Source organism: Saccostrea cucullata, unplaced genomic scaffold (assembly GCF_032062105.1).
Source record: "Saccostrea cucullata isolate Sc308-1 unplaced genomic scaffold, CSIRO_AGI_Scuc_v1 ctg1888, whole genome shotgun sequence".
NCBI lineage: Eukaryota > Metazoa > Mollusca > Bivalvia > Ostreida > Ostreidae > Saccostrea > Saccostrea cuccullata.
This window is the reverse complement of record NW_026923852.1, coordinates 210650-231649: the sequence shown is the minus strand read 5'-3', so window position 1 is coordinate 231649 and position 21000 is coordinate 210650. Positions and strand designations below refer to the sequence as shown.

At 33.4% G+C, this 21000-nt stretch overlaps 1 protein-coding gene and 1 long non-coding RNA gene across 3 annotated transcripts; both read left to right on the top strand.

The window, feature by feature from the left end:
- Positions 1-8: 8 nt before the first annotated feature.
- On the top strand, positions 9-581 carry LOC134265123 (uncharacterized). Its single transcript, XR_009991690.1, has 2 exons — positions 9-231; positions 432-581. It is a non-coding gene; the product is annotated as an uncharacterized LOC134265123 (long non-coding RNA).
- Positions 582-5575: 4994 nt separating this feature from the next.
- Positions 5576-7546, top strand: LOC134265122 (cholecystokinin receptor type A-like). Of its 2 annotated transcripts, XM_062747361.1 has the most exons (3): positions 5576-5763; positions 5844-5916; positions 6228-7546. In XM_062747361.1, exon 3 carries the CDS (start codon positions 6228-6230, stop codon positions 7428-7430), a length of 1203 nt encoding a protein of 400 aa, XP_062603345.1. In that variant the 5' UTR covers positions 5576-5763; positions 5844-5916; the 3' UTR covers positions 7431-7546. The 2 variants fall into 2 exon arrangements, with proteins under 2 accessions (XP_062603345.1, XP_062603344.1); XM_062747360.1 differs by having other exon boundaries at positions 5576-5916; positions 6228-7545.
- The last annotated feature ends 13454 nt before the right edge of the window (positions 7547-21000 follow it).

Genomic DNA, 21000 nt, shown 5'->3' with positions numbered 1-21000 from the left:
TTCTTGCTCATCTTCCGGTGCATGTGAACTCTATGACCTTCGATCCCTCCGACTTTCCTTCCAGGGTCTTTCCTTTTGTATGAGATGCGCATCATTAGTCTGCTTAATCTGCCTTGTTATATGGACGAGGAACTGGAAAGATTGGAAATATGCCAATAAAACTGTTCCACCAGATCAGAGGGTAGAAGTGAAGTATGCTAAAGTGCCAACTGAAAATAAGGACATAGACGGGTTTGTCACATATTTCTACACTTAAATCACGTGTCTTTTTTTCCTTATTTATTATCCATATATTACACCTTTATCAATATAATCATCCTTTTAAAGACATTTAAAAAATATACAAGTGTTTTTGTTTTTTTTTTATTTCAACTCGTGTCACCATGTACAGTATTTTGTCAATTCTCAAGTAGTTTATTTTCTTATTTCAGTGAACAACTGAGTCCAACAACAACAGAGTAAAAGATTCGAGAGAAAAACAGATACTGCATTAAATGTTTTTCTACCAATGAAAAAAAAAAATTGATATTTTCTTTTAAATAATCGTATTTACATTCGAAAGAAATACATTTTAACTTTGACATTTGTTTTGTTTGTGCAAAAAAATGAGATATACTGCATGTACATATATCTAATTAGTCCCCTGTTTTGGGGCATGACACAAAAACAATATTAAGTAAAAGAACAAATCTGATATTTTTATTCGATTTATAATTTAAAGTGAAATATTTTTCACTGCACAGTGGGTTGCACACAATCACCTTATATGGGACACGATTACATTAAACAACACAAGGGACGTTATGGAAATACGAGATTTGTATTATTCTAACTTCTCATAGGGTATGGACATGGGATATATTATTTTTGGATTCCGCTCATAACTTTGTTGTTGTATGGAAATGAAATGATTCGCGTGAAATTTGTATATAATAGTCTTATTTTGACCCCACCCACTTTTTAAACATTATGACTTACAATCTAGCAATAATGTCATTATTACTTGTTATCAATTATCTTTACTAATGTAGTCAATTGATCTCCTTTGAGTCAGATCACCTTGTCCAAAGTAAACAGTGAAATTTTTATACTGTACTAAATACAAATGTATGTTATAGAAATGAGAATCTCTTACTTTAAAACAATATGAAAAGTAAACAAACATATACTGAAAGAGAAAGTCAGATTCTGATAATGTAATAAGTACAAGTATATTAGCTAAGAAAACAATGTTAAATAGCATGTTAATGAACAAAAACATAAAATATCATTCTGTTCTAATATCTTTTATTGAACAAAATACTAAATAAATGAACAGTGAAGTAATTGTATTCATACTCTTCGTAGAATATATTATAGACATGGGCTTGTTCGTATATACAAATTGGTTACACACATGTAATATTTCTGTATTCTGTCCATAACTTTGTTGTATGAAAATTAAGTGATTCACGTGAAATTTGTATATAAATAAATAAACATTTTTTTTTTGACATCCCCTCACTTTTTGAACGTAATGACTTACAATCTAGCAATATCGCCATATCTTGTTATTAATTCTCTTTACTTGTAGTCAGATGTTCTCCATTGAGTCAGGTTGCCTTGTCTCACGTAAACAGTGAACTTTTTTTTTACAATGTACTAACTATGTTAAAGAAATGAAAAATTCTGAGTTTAAAATTAACACTACTTGGCAAGGTGTAAGTTACTTCCTGTTAATTTCCTCACGCATCTTCCGGTGTAAGGGAGCCATACAACTGCTGAGATTCTTTCCTCTACACGAGGTAGTAGTACACGCTTGTGTTGTCCGTTTTGTTCCATATGCATGTTGTTCGAGACAACAAAATCTGACAATTAGACAATAGACATGCTTTGTTAGATCATGAGCGTTAATTACACCGGATAGGTATCAGCTGGGAGTATAAACAGTGAACAAACATATAATGAGAGAGAGAGATAGATTCTGATAATGTTATTATAGCTAAGAAAACAACGTTAAATAGCATGTTCATGGACAAAAACATAAAATATCATTATGTTCTAATATTTTTTATCGAACAAAATACTAATGAACAGTGAAGTAATTTTTATTCATTTTAAACTACCCATTCAATGGCCTGATAAAGGCAACAAAAGCTATAGTATTTAAACCCACAGTCTATTAAACAATACAAAATAGGATCAGAGCAAAGACGGACACACAAAACGTCAAAGGTGGGATCAGGATCCATTGAGGATAAGCATCCCATGCCGACCGGCCAAATCCACCGTGTGCTCCTTATCATGATCGAGAAATGACGGAAAGCGGATTTATTATTCTTAATATCCAGCTGTGACTTTTGTACAGTCAGGTTTTTATTAAGGAACCACTTTTGCCCTTCCTTAAATATTTCTTTCGAAGTTATAATACATGTACATGAACATGTAGTTGATAATTATTTACCTGATTAAAGAATTAGCATCAGATGAATCGTACATTTTCACAGTCAGTTAAAATGGATAAAAAACGAAAATAAATAAAGTCCTGAACTCTATGACATAAAACATAGAAATCATAGGATGACATTAAATTTGACTTTCTCTCATGATTGAATCTTTAATGAATTGTTTATCCACATTTTATGTGACCACTTCTCATCACAAGAATTCATAATATTGTGAGAATCTGGAAAACAAGGGCTATTCGAGACACTGCATTAAAAATGAATGGTAGAGAATCAGTAAAGAAGAGTGAAATTAAACGCTTCATTAAAGCTGCAGTGAAACGTTAAGAATCCAAAAGAAATATTTCTGAAATATGTGAAATTTACAGCAACAGATGTCTGTTTTATAGACGCCTGAACAGGTGGATTTCAATGAACAAAAATGATATAATGGGCATACAAATATGGGTACCTCCTTGGCGAAAAGGACTTACAACAGCCAATGTACTATTTGCCAAAATTCAATAGATTATTATTGATGATGTTGGATTGACTTTATAACCCAGAGCAAATTGATAGGCATCATTTTGGGGGTAGTTCACATTGTTTTAAAGAAACATTTAACAATAAAAAAGCTTGCTACTCAATGGTCACCCTAAGTTTTGAAAAATGAGTGAAAACTACAGCGTAAGAATATTTAAACAATTATTTTAAAAAATCAGAAATTCTTTTTTTCCACCTTTGTCTGAAATTCAAACAGAAAATGAAACTTGAATCCATTGCTTTAAACTCCCAAAACAAATTAACAATAAGATGTACTTGACAAAAACAGCAATCGTCTGAGAAGAGCAAAGAATTGCAAGTGCAAAAGAGTTTTATATGCCATATCTTAAATATTAGTGGTCTTGTTGTTCATATTCTTATTTTATGGAGACAGTTTAATTTCTGGAGGAGTCTAGAAAGCAACATTTTTGCCAAGAAATCTAAAGGTTTATGAGATGAAGGACTCAGAATCAGGAATCCACTACATTAAATTTCTTCATGACAGTGTCAAAACCCAAACGACCACAGTAAAGGAGTTTGGGGGATAAACAAAACGTTAATGTTTTGTCAAACTAACAAGATTCGCCAGATCTTTCACCCTTTGACTTTTCATTTTTCAAACTTGAAAAGAAAAAACACCTTTCAGAAAGAAGAAACAAGTCCAGGAAATCATACAATCTGCCATTTTCCAGTATACGAAGGGCGATACCAAAAAATGTGTTCTAAAATCAACCAGAAATTGGATTCAAATGTTCTGGGCGTATGTTTTAATTAAGGGAGAATATTTAAGTGAAATCATTAAGATTAAATCATTGAAAAGCGGTTTTTTTTTTTTGTTTCTTTCCGAGCACCGAGGACATTATTTATTGAACAGCCCTCGTACATTGTTGAACATGTATGAAATCAAAGTGAAAGTGAATAGTTTCAGACTCTCACGCTAATATTAAAACAGGTGGAATAACGATCGATGTATGTGTACACTGAAGTTCCGAAGCAAATACACTCATAATTAAGGACAATGGCAAGTCACGGTTATCCGGAGAAAAAAGGTTTATATCATGGGTTTATTCACTTATAAAACTGTGATTGAGAGTGATCTCCCGTGTAAAATTCTCTATGAAATGAAAACCAACAAAGCGTATTTTAAGGTAAACAATAACACGTGCTTCCTTCAACGGGTAGAATCATCTCTACAGCAAGAAAGAAAAACGGTTTTGTTGTACATTGTGTTCAGGGACAGACAGTACACAGTGGTCAACAGACCGTTATTTACCGTATACCCATGCTGGGAATGACAATCACATGACAAGATATGACAAATGCCGAGAATGTAACTGAATGAGGTCGTGCAAAGGAGGCACCATTTACTGTAAACAAATATAAAACAAGTCTATGCCAATATTTTTATGAAAATTTGTTTCCAATATGGTAAATTACTTAGTAACATAAACAGTCAAACAGTCTTTACCATTATGAATACGAATTAGATTCTAAGGGAAGTAACCCTAAAATAATGAACAGTGTTGGTAGATCTGGGTCATGTTTCTAAATTTGTGTTTTCAGTCATGATATCTAGATATGATTGGAAATGAGGATACAATAATGTATATAATATATAAATTTTCTGAAATGACTGGATTTTGGAAAATTTTTATGGTAAAAAATTAAGTAGGTCCTTTTTATCCACATTTTACATAGGAAATGCATTGAGAATTGTAAAAACATTGATTTGACAAAATCTAATAAGGAAGGGTGGCTTGGTGGGTTAAATGTACCAGAATATAACACGTTTTTTATCATTAAAACTGTTCAAGAGTTCTTGAAAAAATCTATACAAAAGCCAGGAACCTTGCCAATGTCCTTAATTAAGTACTGTATTCCCACATTTTAAAAAAAAAAATAAAAATAGTAAATACAAAATTTTTAATTTGTAGGGAGACAGAATTTGTATGAAGTGCATTTTGAACACATTGCATAAATAGAAAGAAAATAGATCTAAAGCGCAAACTAAATCCGGAAATACTTGTAATTTTTTGAAATTGTTTAAAAAGTATATTTTCAAGGAAAACGTTCAGTACTTTTAACCTTTTAAAAGACACAGAGCTAGGTTTTTGGTCAAGTGAATTTATCCGAAAATACTAAATAAAACACACCCATATCACATTCCTTTCGAAATGATTATTTAAAAAATAAATTTGTTTCATAATTTTATTTCTTTTATTAATTTATAGATCTTTAAAAGATTTTCCCCACAAATTTTTATTTACTTGTAAATGGTTACAACTCTATCAATTAGTGTCCCCTCACTGTCCAAAGAACATTTTTTTTAACCTTTAATATTCATTATATATAAAAGATTCCACTTATAAATATAGGGTTTTCTTGTTTGTCGGTAAGAAATAGATTTTAAATGATTTCACCAATAATTACTACTAAAGTTAATGATCTTTGTGAAAAGGACAGTGCGCTCAAATTGTACAGTAATAAAACACCGGAAAATGGATTAAAATTGAAAGATTCTAGAAATCCATACGAGCCGAAACTGTCAATTTATATGATGTTCTGGTGTATGTACTCATATATATACGGAAGGTAGATGCTACAGTGAAGGTAGATCTAAGTGTATGAGTAATTAACTTCTTGCAATCCGTGACACTGTTAAGTAAATGTTCATAAGAGGTATCGGACATCCCTAAGTGGTTCCGGAACAGCAAGACTGAACGGCGAGTAAAGGACCGGGCTAAAATATGTGAACATTGACATTCCTTACAAATGATTTAATCAAGTGGATCTTTAGGTTTGTAAAATACAGTTAAAATGTAACCGATTTGAAGTGGCTTTAATCTTTCCTGGTGGTGTATATCTAAACTATTTCAGTTTACTACAATGATGCGCAAAAAGACCGAGGGTTAAAATCTCCTGAAACATTAACGACACGGGATATAGTACGGTAAGTCGGCCTATTACATAGATAAACAGTAGCTAAACGTGTACTTACTGCAAATGTATGACGAATTTATATCCTATTTTAACTGCATGCAGCAATATCTATTCATCTGAACATGCATCCCAGTTAGCTATGGAATATGTAATCCGTGAGAACTTAACGTAATAACTGCAAAATGTTGTAAGAGATTATTATAATGTCTGCAGTCCATAGGACGTCATCTGAGTTATATTTATCACAATGATACGTATTGTCTAACTATCATTGCCGGGTTCAAATGAAATTTATGTCTCTGAATTTTGTGAATTTCATAGATGGTGATCATGAATATTTCAACAAACTCGACGGGTCACATACACAACCTTGAAGAACTGGAATATTCCGAATTTATAGCGGAATATCTCCCAATATTCCTTTACCTCTTAATCCTAGGAATAGTGGGTACTTTCGGAAATTTACATGTTCTTCTTGTCTACTCTCAACGTTACAAACCTTCAAATCACCGTATATTTATCTTGTGGTTAGCGGCTGTCGATTTATTCTCGTGTACTGTGAGTATTCCATTTGAAATGTACGACATTAGATACAGGTACACATTCACGGCTTCTTGGGCTTGTAAAATATTCCGTTTTCTCAACCACACAGCAAGTGTTTCTTCTGGATTTCTTCTCGGATTAATAGCCGTTGAACGATTTCGAAAGGCATGCCAGCCAACCAAAGTTCAGATGTCACTCAAACAAGCCAAAATAGCTTGTATCATAACATTACTTGTGAGTTCCATTTTAGGTGTGCCAGCTGTTGTGATATATGGCGCCAATGTATCTGCGACCTTCCATCCGGGTATTTTAGCATCAGATTGCACAAGTCTGACCAAATATAAATCTTACTTTAAACTCTACAGTGGAGCTTTGTTGCTCTTCTCAACATGTGTGTTTGTTATGTGTATCATTATATACATTTGTGTCGGAAAGGTACTATATAGGCAAATGCAATTTCGCAAAAGAGCCCAGTTACGTCGAAACAAATTGAATGCGTTGTCGTCTTACTCTTTGAATACTCACTGCTCAACAACCAAATTAGCGACACTGGGGTCGATGGCTTCTCTTGACAAAGTCGAAATTGAGGATGACCCCTCTAGTTTAAACACCGAACATTTAAAAGTGAATAAGAATCACTCAAGCAATGGCGTATCACAGATTCACAAGAGGAAAACCAAAATCAACCGTTCTAAGAAAATTACATTAATGTTTCTAGTAGCAACAAGTGTGTCGTATCTAGGTTATTTACCTAATACAGTGTTTTCGGTCATCAAGGCACTTGACACTGCAACATTTACAGCGATATCGATGAAACTTGGTGCCTCTGTTTTCATTCTTCTTCGTTTATACTTTATTAGCAATGTCACCAATCCAATTGTGTACAGCTTTATGGACGAGCGATTTAGGGAGGAATGTAGGCTCTATTACAGTAAATTTAAACAATTGCTTTTGAATTGTCTGAGATGTAAAAAAGATTAATTTTGTTATTGTCAATTATAATTGTTTGTAAAATTTTGTATTTTTAATATTTGTATTATTTTTTAATGATGTATTGCATTGGGCAAATAAATGAAATAATTTCATTTTTAATGAAAAATTAAAGACTATGTGTGTCGTACACTCATTAGAAACTTGATTTTTAACAGAGTACCACTCTTTCTCCATCTAATATTTCCATTTCATTTTTTTTTCTCCGTGATAACTCTTTGAAAGTAAGCGGAGATGATTTCTTGATAATTCTACCTGAATGTAAATTAGGCAGGTCGATATTTCAGGGGCTAAGGAGGCCTAATTTGTATGCAAATCTCGAGCACATCTGTCTCTGTGTCTGACGCTAAGAAGGCCAAATGTGCATGTTAATCTCATGCGGCTGCTTTTGTGTTTGAAGTCAGTGAGCGAGGACTATTGAAATTGGCATGGGAGTCTTCATGTAATTTTAATCTATGTCTACATTTTTAAGTCTAAATCTACAATTTTATTTCACAATGAAATGGAAATATAAGGAATCATTGTCTAGTTAGTATTGTATGACAGGGACATCAACGATAGTGGGAAACGTAGCATAATTTATGCATAACGGACGAAGCCCGTTATGCAAATTATTCCATGTTTCCCACTATCGTTGATGCCCTAACATACTATACTAAGTAGACATTGAATAAAATAATTGCCACTCATCTATGAGGCACCGTTTTAATATATTTGAGGTATTTTCTGATATCAGAACATTATTTTCTGAAATCAAAAAATACCTCAAAAATACTAGAACGGTGCCTCATACTCATCAGTGTAAGAGAATTTCATATCAAGTGAGTATGAGTTTACAATATAGCATCTATCTCGCCCATATGCGAATAAGATGCTTTTATCTTGGCAGCGCAATATTTTTTGGCGCAGTTATCTCTCCTTGTTTCAGCACGAGTTATCTAACTTTCAATTATATAAAGACAGGTGCTCGTGCTGCAAACTCTCTCTTTGCCAGTTACACGCTAGTTGCAAGGTTGGTGTTAATCAAATTGGAGAAAACAATTGCTAAGCGTAGATTTAAGAAATAGCAGTTACTATTTTTTATGAATTCGTATTGTTTACTTATCTACTCGATAACAAAGGTTTAAATTTAGATTAGGATGAGATTCATTTCAATTTGTCTTTTTGCATCACCATGTGCTAGCCGCCATCTTTGTCCCGAGTTAAAAAATTTAAAGTAATCGATAATAATTTTATAACTCTTTATCATGCAATCTATGGCTAATTGACTCTTTTCAGCCTCATTACTTTGTAAATGATGACTGTTTATTTAACTAAAAAAAAAAAAAAGAAAAAAAAAAAAAAAAAAAAAAACTGAATAAATCAGAACAATAGTCAATACAGGTAAGCATATAACTATTTCGTTACAAACAGTAAAATATTACTTTATATCACTGATTATAACACCAGCTTTCAAACTGGTGTCTACAGGTTTCCAGCTTGTAGAAGTACAGTCTCTGCTTTCACTCAAACTGGGGGGGGGGGGGTACTGATTAAAAAAAAAAAATAATAAAAAAAAAAAAAAAAAAAAAAAAAAACTATGAAAACTAACCATTAGTGCACAGGAGAAATTGTAACAAAGAAAATTGTCTCAAAAAATATTTCCAATTGAAAAACTGACGGATGTCATGCTCATGTTTGCATCTGTTTACATATCTGCCCATCCAGATAAAGCAATAGATATCCTAAGTTTGTCCATACAGTTCGCTTGGGGTTTGAATATTTCACGCAGTATCGTCTTCGGAAATCTACAGATCCCTTATTTCTTGGGCCTTAGTTGATTTAGAACTGTTGTTGTACATGAATCCTAGTTACTGACTGGAATTTCTCCAGACTCAACGCTCTCAAACAAAATGTGCGTTGATTTCAATTTTAAGGGGTCCTGCAGTCAAATCTGTGTCAGTACATGCGCACTTGTACAAGTGGTGTTGGCATGCACAGTGACACAGTCATACAATGCAATTTTTAAAGAGCCCAGGTAAATAAAATACTAGGAGCTCATTCGGTCGAACCAAGCCCATGCAACCACAATTAGTTTACAATATAGAAATCCATATACAGGACATCAAGCTCCACCAAACTCCTAACAAATATTTCAGTCCCACATCCAAAAATACAAGGAAAATGGCTAAAAATATTTGACCGTAGGAAACATACCAATTAAAATTCCTATATTAAATATGATCCGACACTAATCGTTATACAAACAAACCTGTAGCAACAAATTGTTGAGTGCATGGGTTTTTCTCGGGGGTTCAGAGATTATATCTCAAGTCCAATGTTACATATAAAAAATATCAATTTAATTTCAGCTTATCAGTACAAAGCAGGAATAATGATAAAATAATAACAAAGAAGATGAATTAAGAAGGGGGGGGGGGGGGTTACCCATATGTAATCTCAGAGTATCTCCAGTGGGAGTGGTACCAAAGAGGGATAACTCTGGGTGGCGATTGATAAGGCACCTTTCATATCCTGCAGACAGCAGTGAAAATCACTACATAAACCATAGTAAGTTCACAGTTATTATACATCCTTTAATAGTAATAAAAATGTTGGCCAAGGTTGGTGAAGGTGCATGCATAATTTGTGAAAGTAGCTTTAGGTTTCTACATACGTTCCCTGGGGATTTTGACCTTTTACGATTCAAAGTAGAGGGTCTATATATTACTTTGATAAATGTCTTCAAGGCATCTCCCTCTCTCACACAAAGCTTTTAAGAATTTCAAATATTCTTGCACTGGATTAAAAAAAAAAAAAAAAGATCATTATTTACATAGATGATTTCATATTTGCAGATAAAGAAAGCGAGTCATTCTTAAATTAATGCAAACATCGCAAGGGGTTTGTATTCAACTGTGGGTTCCCCTTAACTGATGACAAAACGGTTTATCCCACTCACTGTCTTGTAGGTTTAGAAAATGAAACAATGCAGATGCTGATCAGAATTGACAGAATACCTCTTGAAAAATGTATCATACTGTAGGAACATTAATTAATAGTTCTACGGCAGTTATAGTCATTGTTGCGGAAGCTCAATTTCTCTTACAAGTTTGTGAGGAGATTGTACGATTCAACCCGGGGGTATCTAAGCCTCATCATCATACTATGTTAAACAATGAAATGAAGCAAGATATATGCCCAGAACAATTTAATGGTCAAGATTATTTCCAAGAAACTGATTGGTCGTCAAATTAAATTTTAGATCTGTATACAGATAGTGCCGTTTCTTCACATCTGGGTTCTGGAGCATACTTTTTAGGGCAATGGTGCTATTTCCCTTAGCTACGTGAATGGGTGACTACAGTTCTTCAGATATATTGCATGACATGACGACACTAGATCTTATCCTAGTAGTTTTGGCTGTCAGTTTAGGTGGTAGTCAACTTGCAAATAAGAGAATACGGTTTTATATTGATAATGAGGCATTGGTTACGGTTTTGAACATACAGTCCTCAAAATACGGTTTTATATTGATAATGAGGCATTGGTTACGGTTTTGAACATACAGCCCTCAAAATCCAGTAGAGTGATGAGATTAATTCGATCATTTGTGTTAGACTGCTTTTAAACAATATAATTTTTCGTGCTGTTCACTTCCGTACTAATTATAACAGTAGTGCCGATTCCATTTCTCGTCAGCAGTGGCACCTTTCTTGCAAACTGCACCACATACATCACTACAACCTGTACCAATCGAATTCCAGAACCTCGTATCTAGCATAAATTAAACAAGTTGTTAGGGGCAGCATTTTCTGAAAACACTAGCAAGGCTTATTAATTAGGCGTAAGAGCATACTTCAGCTGCTGTTTGCAACAAGGATTAAATACTATTTGGCTCCCCCTTGTTATTTGATTGTTAGATTTGTTGCACACTGGTCAATTTAAGGCCTTGTGTTTTCGACATTTCGTCCTAACTTAGATTCCGTTTCTTATAATTGCAAACTTCAAGGTCACATAGACCTAACAGAAGAGTTCATACTTAAAAGTTGTTACAGGCGTTAAAAAAGCACAGCTCACAGCATTGACAGTAGGTTGCCCTTGAAAAGGTCCATATTAAAGCAGATTCTTAAAATTTTACCCTGCGTATGTACAAATTCATATGAGGTATCATTAATTGTTTTCAGCTGCATTTTCTAGTGTATACTAAAACTTTCTTTAAAAAAAAAAAAAAAAAAAAAAAAAAAAAAAAAAAAAAAAAAAAAAAATCCTCAGATGGAGTTGTTGCCAATACAGAAATTCAATTTGGCGACACATCATTAATTAATTAATTAAAGAAGAAAAAAAAAAAAAAAAAAAAAAAGAGTTTAAGACGGTCCAATATGGAAGGGTAACAACTTTGCAGATACATGACACAGAGGATTTAACTTGCCCCTGCACTAATCTTCAAAGGTTTTTAGAAATTAGACCTACCCAAGGGGTCAATTATTTTGTCAATTTTTCCGGATCTCCTTTCACTAAGTACCATTTTACTTTGAATTTAGCCAAACCTTAAGTCTTAAACCTCGAGTCTTGGGACTACAAATCCCACTTCTTTCGTATTGGGGCAAGTATGGAATTGGGGATTTCATCTCAAATTATCCATAGAGGGAAAATTACAGTGACAAAATTAAAGAATGTCAGGTTTAAATACTTGAAATTTATTAAGGAGATTCAATTTCCTCTTGTGCACTTAATATGGTCTCATATTCTGCTCGTATTAATTGGCATTGTTCTTTATATAATGTGGCCATGGAGAATACTAGTAAGGGGTTTAATGCATTTTACTTTAACAAAGTTTGTGAAGTTGGGGATTCTGTAATCCACTATCCTGACATCAAAAAACCATGCCAATATTATTTGAAAGGGATGGGGACCTTTATCTAGGTTAAGGGGAAAAAAAAAAAAAAAAAATCAGGGGATATAAAGCCAATTATTAGTCGTGGATGTAAGTTTTATCCATCACAGTAATGACTGATATCTGGAGAGGAAGGGTCACGGCTGTTTCTGGCCGCTCAGGACCCCCACTAATAAAGTGGCGGCGCCCCCATTCGTATATGCTTTGTTCAAGAATATACGACTGGGGTCTTGTGGCGAACTGAGCGGCATACATCTCTTGAACTATGATGTAATATGGGTTCATTATTGGACCGCTGCACCACACAGGGTCAAAGTTGAATACCATGTAAATTTTGTGACAGTGTAAACAAAACTATTTTATTTTCTTCCTGGACTTCTGCACCTCCCAGAGTCATGGATGTGTGAATATTATTCTTGCATTGCAAGTTTTTATTATTTGACCTTGACCTCTGTATCTCCAGGGGTCAAGGTCACCTGATATGTTGATGTACTGAAATGTTTGTTGACCTTGGCCTCTGCATCTCCCAGGGTCAAGGTCACCAGATATGTTGATGTTGTACTGAAATGTTGTTGTTGAAATGAAATGTTGTTGTTGAACTGAAATATTGTTGTTGAACTGAAATGTTGTTGTTGTTGCTGGGCCTACCCGTTGCTTTGGAGGCCCGAAATAATATGTTGTTATTTTATTCAGCCGTGCCCAAAAGCGCCAAATAAATAAAAAACCCATAAATAAAAGTTGTCTTTGTTTTATTGCGTCTGTCCAAGATAATATAGCATCTATCTCGCCCATATGCGAATAAGATGCTTTTATCTTGGCAGCGCAATATTTTTTGGCGCAGTTATCTCTCCTTGTTTCAGCACGAGTTATCTAACTTTCAATTATATAAAGACAGGTGCTCGTGCTGCAAACTCTCTCTTTGCCAGTTACACGCTAGTTGCAAGGTTGGTGTTAATCAAATTGGAGAAAACAATTGCTAAGCGTAGATTTAAGAAATCCCTCCCTACCCTAATCCCCCAATTGTACATTGTTGAATAGATACTGCTGGTTTCTGGGTTTTTTTTTCTCTTTTCAGTGAAAAATTTTACAAAGCAAGTGGTCATTTGTACGTACATATTCGGCATGGCTGATACTCCTGAAGATGGACCGCGAACTGAGTTTTTTTTTACAAAGCAAGTGGCCATTTATACCTACGTATTCAGCGTGGCTGTTACTCCTGAAGATGGATTGCGAACTGAGTTTTACAAAGCAAGTGGTCATATGTACCTACATTCATATGTACCTACATATTTGGCATGGCTGTCACTTCTGAAGATGGAATGCGAACTGACATTTCTGAGTGTTACATAGTGAGTGGCCATTTATACCTACGTAATCGGCATGGCTGTTACTCCTGAAGATGGACTGCGAACTGAGCTTTACAAAGCAAGTGGTCATATGTACCTACATATTCGGAACGACTCTCACTTCTGAAGATGGACTGCGAACTGAGTTTTACATTGCAAGTGGTCATATGTACAGTGTACCTACATATTCGGAACGACTCTCACTTCTGAAGATGGACTGCAAACTGAGTTTTACATAGCAACTGGTCATATGTACAGTGTACCTACATATTCGGCACGGCTGTCACCTATGAAGATGGACTGCGAACTGAGCGGCATACATCTCTTGAACTATGATGTAATATGGGTTCATTATTGGACCGCTGCACCACACAGGGTCAAAGTTGAATACCATGTAAATTTTGTGACAGTGTAAACAAAACTATTTTATTTTCTTCCTGGACTTCTGCACCTCCCAGAGTCATGGATGTGTGAATATTATTCTTGCATTGCAAGTTTTTATTATTTGACCTTGACCTCTGTATCTCCAGGGGTCAAGGTCACCTGATATGTTGATGTACTGAAATGTTTGTTGACCTTGGCCTCTGCATCTCCCAGGGTCAAGGTCACCAGATATGTTGATGTTGTACTGAAATGTTGTTGTTGAAATGAAATGTTGTTGTTGAACTGAAATATTGTTGTTGAACTGAAATGTTGTTGTTGTTGCTGGGCCTACCCGTTGCTTTGGAGGCCCGAAATAATATGTTGTTATTTTATTCAGCCGTGCCCAAAAGCGCCAAATAAATAAAAAACCCATAAATAAAAGTTGTCTTTGTTTTATTGCGTCTGTCCAAGATAATTGGGAGTTATTCTTCCTGTAAGCGGGGTACATGTCTGTATTTCTTACTATTGACCTTATTTTACCTCCAGCATTTCAAGAGGTCCGTGTTTTTATCTCGTTTACGATCTGTTTTATCATTACGATTTCTGAGATTGATCTTTATTCCTCATCTTCACTTTTTTTTGTAAACTCGATTTTCTGGGACTGGATTTCTGTCTGCAATATTTGATGTATATAGAGTTATCCTAATATGCACTTACTAATATGATATAGTTTTCAAATGATATTCACCCATTCTCAATATAAGGGCACAAATGCCTCTCTGATTTTTTAAAAAATGAAGGTCAAGATAACAATTTTTCTATCAAATACCTTTGAAAGAAATTATCTGAAGATTTTGTTTCCAGATTTTTTTTCATCAAATTATAATACAAGGAATAATGACAAGACGATAAAGTAGAGGGTGATTTTATTCAGAAATGTAGCTTGAAATGTACGTTACTCTTTCTTCAATGTCCAAAAAGATATGTCAAAAAAAATGTAGTCATTAAAAGCACAATTGGAATATCTCATCTTAACACCAGCACATCCTACCAACTCTGTCAGCAACATATTTTCTCGACATACGAACGTGCGTTTGATTTTTCCTTTCAAAAAACAAAGGTTACTTTTTGATCCAGATGTATAAAAACATTTTTTAAATATATGCTTTAAATTCTTCTCTCTGTTTTGTTTAGAGCGATCAGTTTGGAATCTTGTCATTTTCCATAGATACTGGAACCTAACATGTACATGTAGTAAACTTCTATTTTGTAGTTACTGTCTTTTTTAACATACATGTATATCCATGCCGATTTAGAAAACTACGTAAATGTAACGTACATTTCAAGATATATTTCTGTTTAATAAAAAGCTTAAAATTCATCTAAAAATTCATCGTTTTGTTTCAGTTTATTCCAAAAAAGATTCTCTGTGTAATCACATTGTGTTATATGTCACAATCACCACTCTAAAGACACGATCGCCTCAGAATATGAGTAGGTAACGTACATTTCAAGCTTGTAATAATACGTAAATTAGTAATAAGAAAATATTGAAAAAAAGCAATTATTGACATAAAAATCATTTCAATGAAGCGTTTTAAGGCAGTAATATAAGAAATCATAATGTAACAAACGAGGTTATTTGTCATCAACTACATGAATGTCACGTCACTCGGTAACGTTCATTTCACATATTATTGGGGAGTCCCCTCCACCTCAGTTCATTACCATTCTTTTGTGCTGTTTCGCTGAAATTGACACCGGTCGTAGCCTAGTTACTTCTACCTCTGTGCAAGGGTACAGACAAAAAAATATATGAGTCAGACCTTTTTTGCTATGATCTAACAAATGTTCGTGTTTGGTCATTGAAACTTAACATAAATCTATTCCGAATATATCCATCGACAGTTTGTTAACAATTTCATAAAGTATGTTGCAACATCGTTTTTCAAAACACAAATATACGTGCTTTTCAGCAGATCTGGAAAAATATAACCCAAAATGCAATGATTCAAACAAAACTGAGTATCGTGTGCCTTTCAGTATTTGAAATGTACGTGGCCGTCTTGTGTTCTGGGTTTATTTGTTTTGTTTCTATTTCTTTTTTTTTTTTTTTTTTTTTTTTTTTTTTTACCAATTATAAGCCTATGCATACCTTGTTTTAAATTATCAACAACAATTAAATTAATATTGACGAAAAGTCGCATATTAAAAGTAAACAAACTGCAAAAAGGTTGCCAAAGATGAATTTAAGACACTTAGAAGTAAATTTTCTAGCATGTGGGAACAGTCTAAAACAGTTACGAGGATTGGGGGTGCATTTAGATGGATTTATGTGGCCAGTTGTCAAATGGATTGTAACGATAATTTTGTATCGCTCGTGTAAACGCAATTCATTGACTAAAGAAAAATAAATGTCAGTTAGAAATACCTAAAATGTACGTTACCATACGTAACGTACATTTCAGATATAAAAATCAATTCTCTTCCACAAGCGTATGTTAGACACGCAATATATTGATACTATTTGAACTTGCATATCATAAGAAATGCATCATACAGGTTTCGTATTCAGAAATATATACCAGGTATCAAAATTATATTACATATAATTGACCTTAATATATTTTTTTTTCTTCAGCAGAAACGTTTCTTTTCAATAGTTTTGGGATTTAGCCGACCTCCAACCTTTGAAACTTTCCTTTGTGTACACATTCGAGTGTGTGAAAGTATGAGAATACATGAAAATTCGTGCGAGATTCACTTAATTTGAATTTCATGGTAACGTACATTTCAGTCACGTACATTTCAAATGATCACTTTTCATGTAAAAAATAATTTTTAAGAGCCATTCTCTGTAACCACTTAAACTTCGTTGCCACGCATGGTCACCGATTTTGATAAAACTTCACCCATGCTTAGTACTTGACACCAGAAACAAATATCAAACAAAATTTCGTTGCTATGTGTCTCGGTTGCTATGGCAACAGCCGGAAAAGTTTGAAAAATTGAGATTTTCAGCCACTTTAAAGCTTGACTGTGGCTTAATAAAAACTAGAAAGAGCAAACAAACCATTCTCTCAAAAACATGACACCTTGATGTCACTTATACTGTAAAGAAACTGTTTAGAATATATCTCTAAGTAAGTGGTAACCAAGGGTACATTTGGAATACATTTAAAATGCTGAAATATGTTGAAAAACACTCCGTATTCACTAATGGTAGGTATTACATGCTCAAACTCAATCAACATCTTACGAAAAACAATGAAAATGGTTGACCTTCAGTATATAAGTATAAGCAATATTATTCTATAAATAACTTTTATGGTTGCCATGGTAACACAGTGTAACCATGCAAAACCAGTAACTAAGATTGAGTTAATGCTACTGTCTTGAGGAAAAACATGAAAATTCAAGACTGGAAAATATGCATCCTAAGGACCTTGCAACACCAAAATCATCAGAAAAATTGGGTATAATTGCTACTTTGCAGTGTAACCATGGAAACAAAGTACCAGTGCTTAAAAGTGAATTATTTTTCGCTGCATTAAGAATGAAATTGCCATCTAATCAAGAAACAAATTAAAGGAATCAGCTTAAATAGTACTTATCTGTTAGAACTGAAGTTGATATCATATATTGATAAAATTTGATGAATAAAACAACACTTTTGCTATGGTTACCAAGAAGGGAAGATGTTTGATTTTTTTTAACTTTATATCAGTATTAAACCATGTGTGCCAACTTCTTGCATCCACTTAGAGATTGGATGATAGACAAAATTTAAAGTCAAGTTAGCTGTTGATAAATATCAATCATAAAAGTTTTGGGAATCTACATTTAAGGGTACGTATCCAAGGAATGAAAATATTTTTCAGGTTTTTCAGCATATATTTTCTGCTTATTTCCATAGCAACGCTCTATTTAAAGAATCTAATCTGAATTTTTTCAAATGGGAAAACTCGGAGCACTACAACATCTTATAAAATTGATCATTAGTTATGAGGAAATGTGCTTTTTTCAAAGATAGCATCAGATTGAAACATGCAGAGTGTTACTTTGAAGGCTCTCTGTGGTATAATAACCTTGGCAACCATTGCCAACCAAAATGAAATATCATATTTTGTTCTTGGTATATGTTTCAAGGCTCTTTTTTCTATTATTTGGTCACAATTCATCCTATAATTGCTTTTTATTTTTATGTGTATGACCTTATAAAATTCAATGAATATTTTTTTTTACTTTTGAATAATTTGTTACCATAGTAACGTATGTAATAGTTGATTTACCAAACATGTTTATCATGCATTTGAGACATCTGACCTTCAACTTTTGGAAACAGTCATATGCCAATTGTTCGCTTTGCCGCAAATGTTAACTATGGGCTCTAAACATGTTTAAAAATGCCATTTTTCGAACTTTAAAGACATGTTGCCATGGTAACTATAAAACATAGCAACCAATTTTTGCCCTATTTCAGTTTAGGGTATCAATGACTTTTATCATAGAGAGTTTGGAGAAATTCTGAGACTATGCGTGCCACAGCTCCTATATAAAATTTCAAATCATTACAGAGAATGGCTCTTAATTGTGTTAAGCAAAACGTCTTTGCCAGTTTACAGGATACAAGGGGTTGCTTATTCAGAGTCGTCTCATATTTTCTACTTAGTATATATTCTTAAAGGAAGAATATAGGTAACGTACATTTCTTTCTTATCTCTACGATTGAAAATGTCTTTCATTCCGTAAACATATTTATAAAAGTTGCTCAAATTGTTCAATTTCATGTTACATTATCTAAGTAGGAGTAATTAATCCTTTGAAATTTCAAATTTAGCCCAGCAATAAATAAAGGAGAACAAAACTATCAGGTGCATAATCTTTGTGTTTGCTTCTAATGTGGTTGAAATAGAATTAAGAGACAGGGACATTGCACAATAAAAATTATTTATTATCACAAAGAAAATGTATTTATTGTTATGAAAAGAAACATATATGATACAAGGTTTAACTTATCAGAAAATTTTTACTTGAGAATCAAAACTATATATTACACAGAGGGGATTCAGAATAATATTTGCCTCGGCGACAGTAACGTACATTTCAAATAGGCTACTATATTTGAATTTGGAACTCCTTAAACACCCTTTCAGATCGATAATTATATGAATTCTTATTCATTGTTATATGACTATTTATAATGTTGATTTAAAAATTACATCAGTGGTATCTCTTTTAAATGAAAATGAGGCGACATTATTTGAGCCCTTATATTGAGAATGGGTGTATTATATTTAACAGGCGTTTTTGTTTTTATAAAACGCTTTGGAAAGCCTCCTTTGATACATTTATTTTTACTTTTTAACCATACGTCTCTTTAAAAATCCACATTGTTTTGTTCTTTTTATGTATAATCTATACATTATCTGAAACGTCGTGTTTTTGTACCTTGTCTATTGATTTTAACAGTGAAACTCGATCCTTAAAAAGCTGCTTTGAAGTATCTGCTGTAGAAATGTTTTGACCTTTTACTTGACCCCGTACTGCCCTCAGGAAACAGGGATCTTATTTACATCAAAGTTAGTTAACAGACATGTACACTGTATATGTGATCTAACGGGTAATATGCACTACGTTTGTAAATAAATTCTTCTCTTGATATCATAGAGGATGACAAACGTTATTCATTTGCTGGTTTTGCTATTTTATTTGAATTAAAATTATTTGTTTACGAACGTTTAAAAAATTAGCACCGAGATACTCAGTAATCCAAGCATATAAAACAGCTGCCCTATTGCAGCTTAATGGTAGAAAGAGACGATGTATTATTTCATTTTAGCTTTGAAAAATATTATTCAGCCTAAACTTTATCATTCAACACCCCCCAAAAATATTCATGTTTTTGATATCCCTATCCATACGCCGTGTTTTGAGGCTTGTCTACGGAAGACCATGAGAGCTATTGACCACAAAATGGTACACGCAGTGTACACTTCCGGTACAGAGAAGCTAAATAAACTGACAACCTGGGTTCTTTGTTTTCGCTTGAAAGTTCTGCTTGATTAGATCACTCAGCATTACTCCTAATATATACTTCCTATAATTGTAAATAATCGGTGAAAATATTTATGAGAGGGTGTTATTAGGATTCATTTATAACATCTATTAACATCTTTGATATCTATGCAAGTAAACTAGTTGTTTTTGAGTATATTTGATACAATCATGACCCCATCAGCCATGGTAAATTAAACTGACACTGGAACATTCAGGATTTTTTTTAAACAGTGGGATAACATTAGGTAAAATAATGATCAACTATAGTTTAATTTAATATAATTAAAATTCCCTGCTCAAAATCAACTTCTGATAGAACCCTTAATTCAAGGTACATTAATATTGATTTCTAATACTAGTAAAATACACACTGATGACTTTCATAAATAATTGGCTTCTGGGATAAAACGTTCATATGAGAAACACGGTCTTGGAGTAAAACTTTGAATACTTTGTGGCCCACTCTAACATGGGCCATGACTGAACAGACATTAATATATAGATACTTTTAAAATTTAGAAGGGGAGGATAGGGGTAGGTCAACTAACCTAGACATCAAACATCTGAAACATAATCCTGTATGTATGTTTGTTCTTTGCCCTAAAACTACATATAACTATACCTGGACACGTCATTACTGATGAGGTAATTATACGTCATAACGAATTATTTCAGGGGGCCAAAATTTTAGTACATGTACCATTGATCTTTTATCTTACGTCTATATTTTTTTAAATATGGATTCTATGGAAGATTTCACAATGGGATGGGCCAGACATGAAAAAGAACAATATTTGTCAAAATATATTATATGTATCAGATGGATGTTGAAGCATTGTATTTTTTAGTTTGCTATTAAAAAAAAATCAAGTTGAATAAAAAAAACATATCAATACTGGATTCCTAAAAAAACATT

Excerpts from the sequence above, each read along its gene's own strand:
- LOC134265122 (XM_062747361.1), top strand. The coding sequence starts at position 6,228 with ATGGTGATCATGAATATTTCAACAAACTCGACGGGTCACATACACAAC.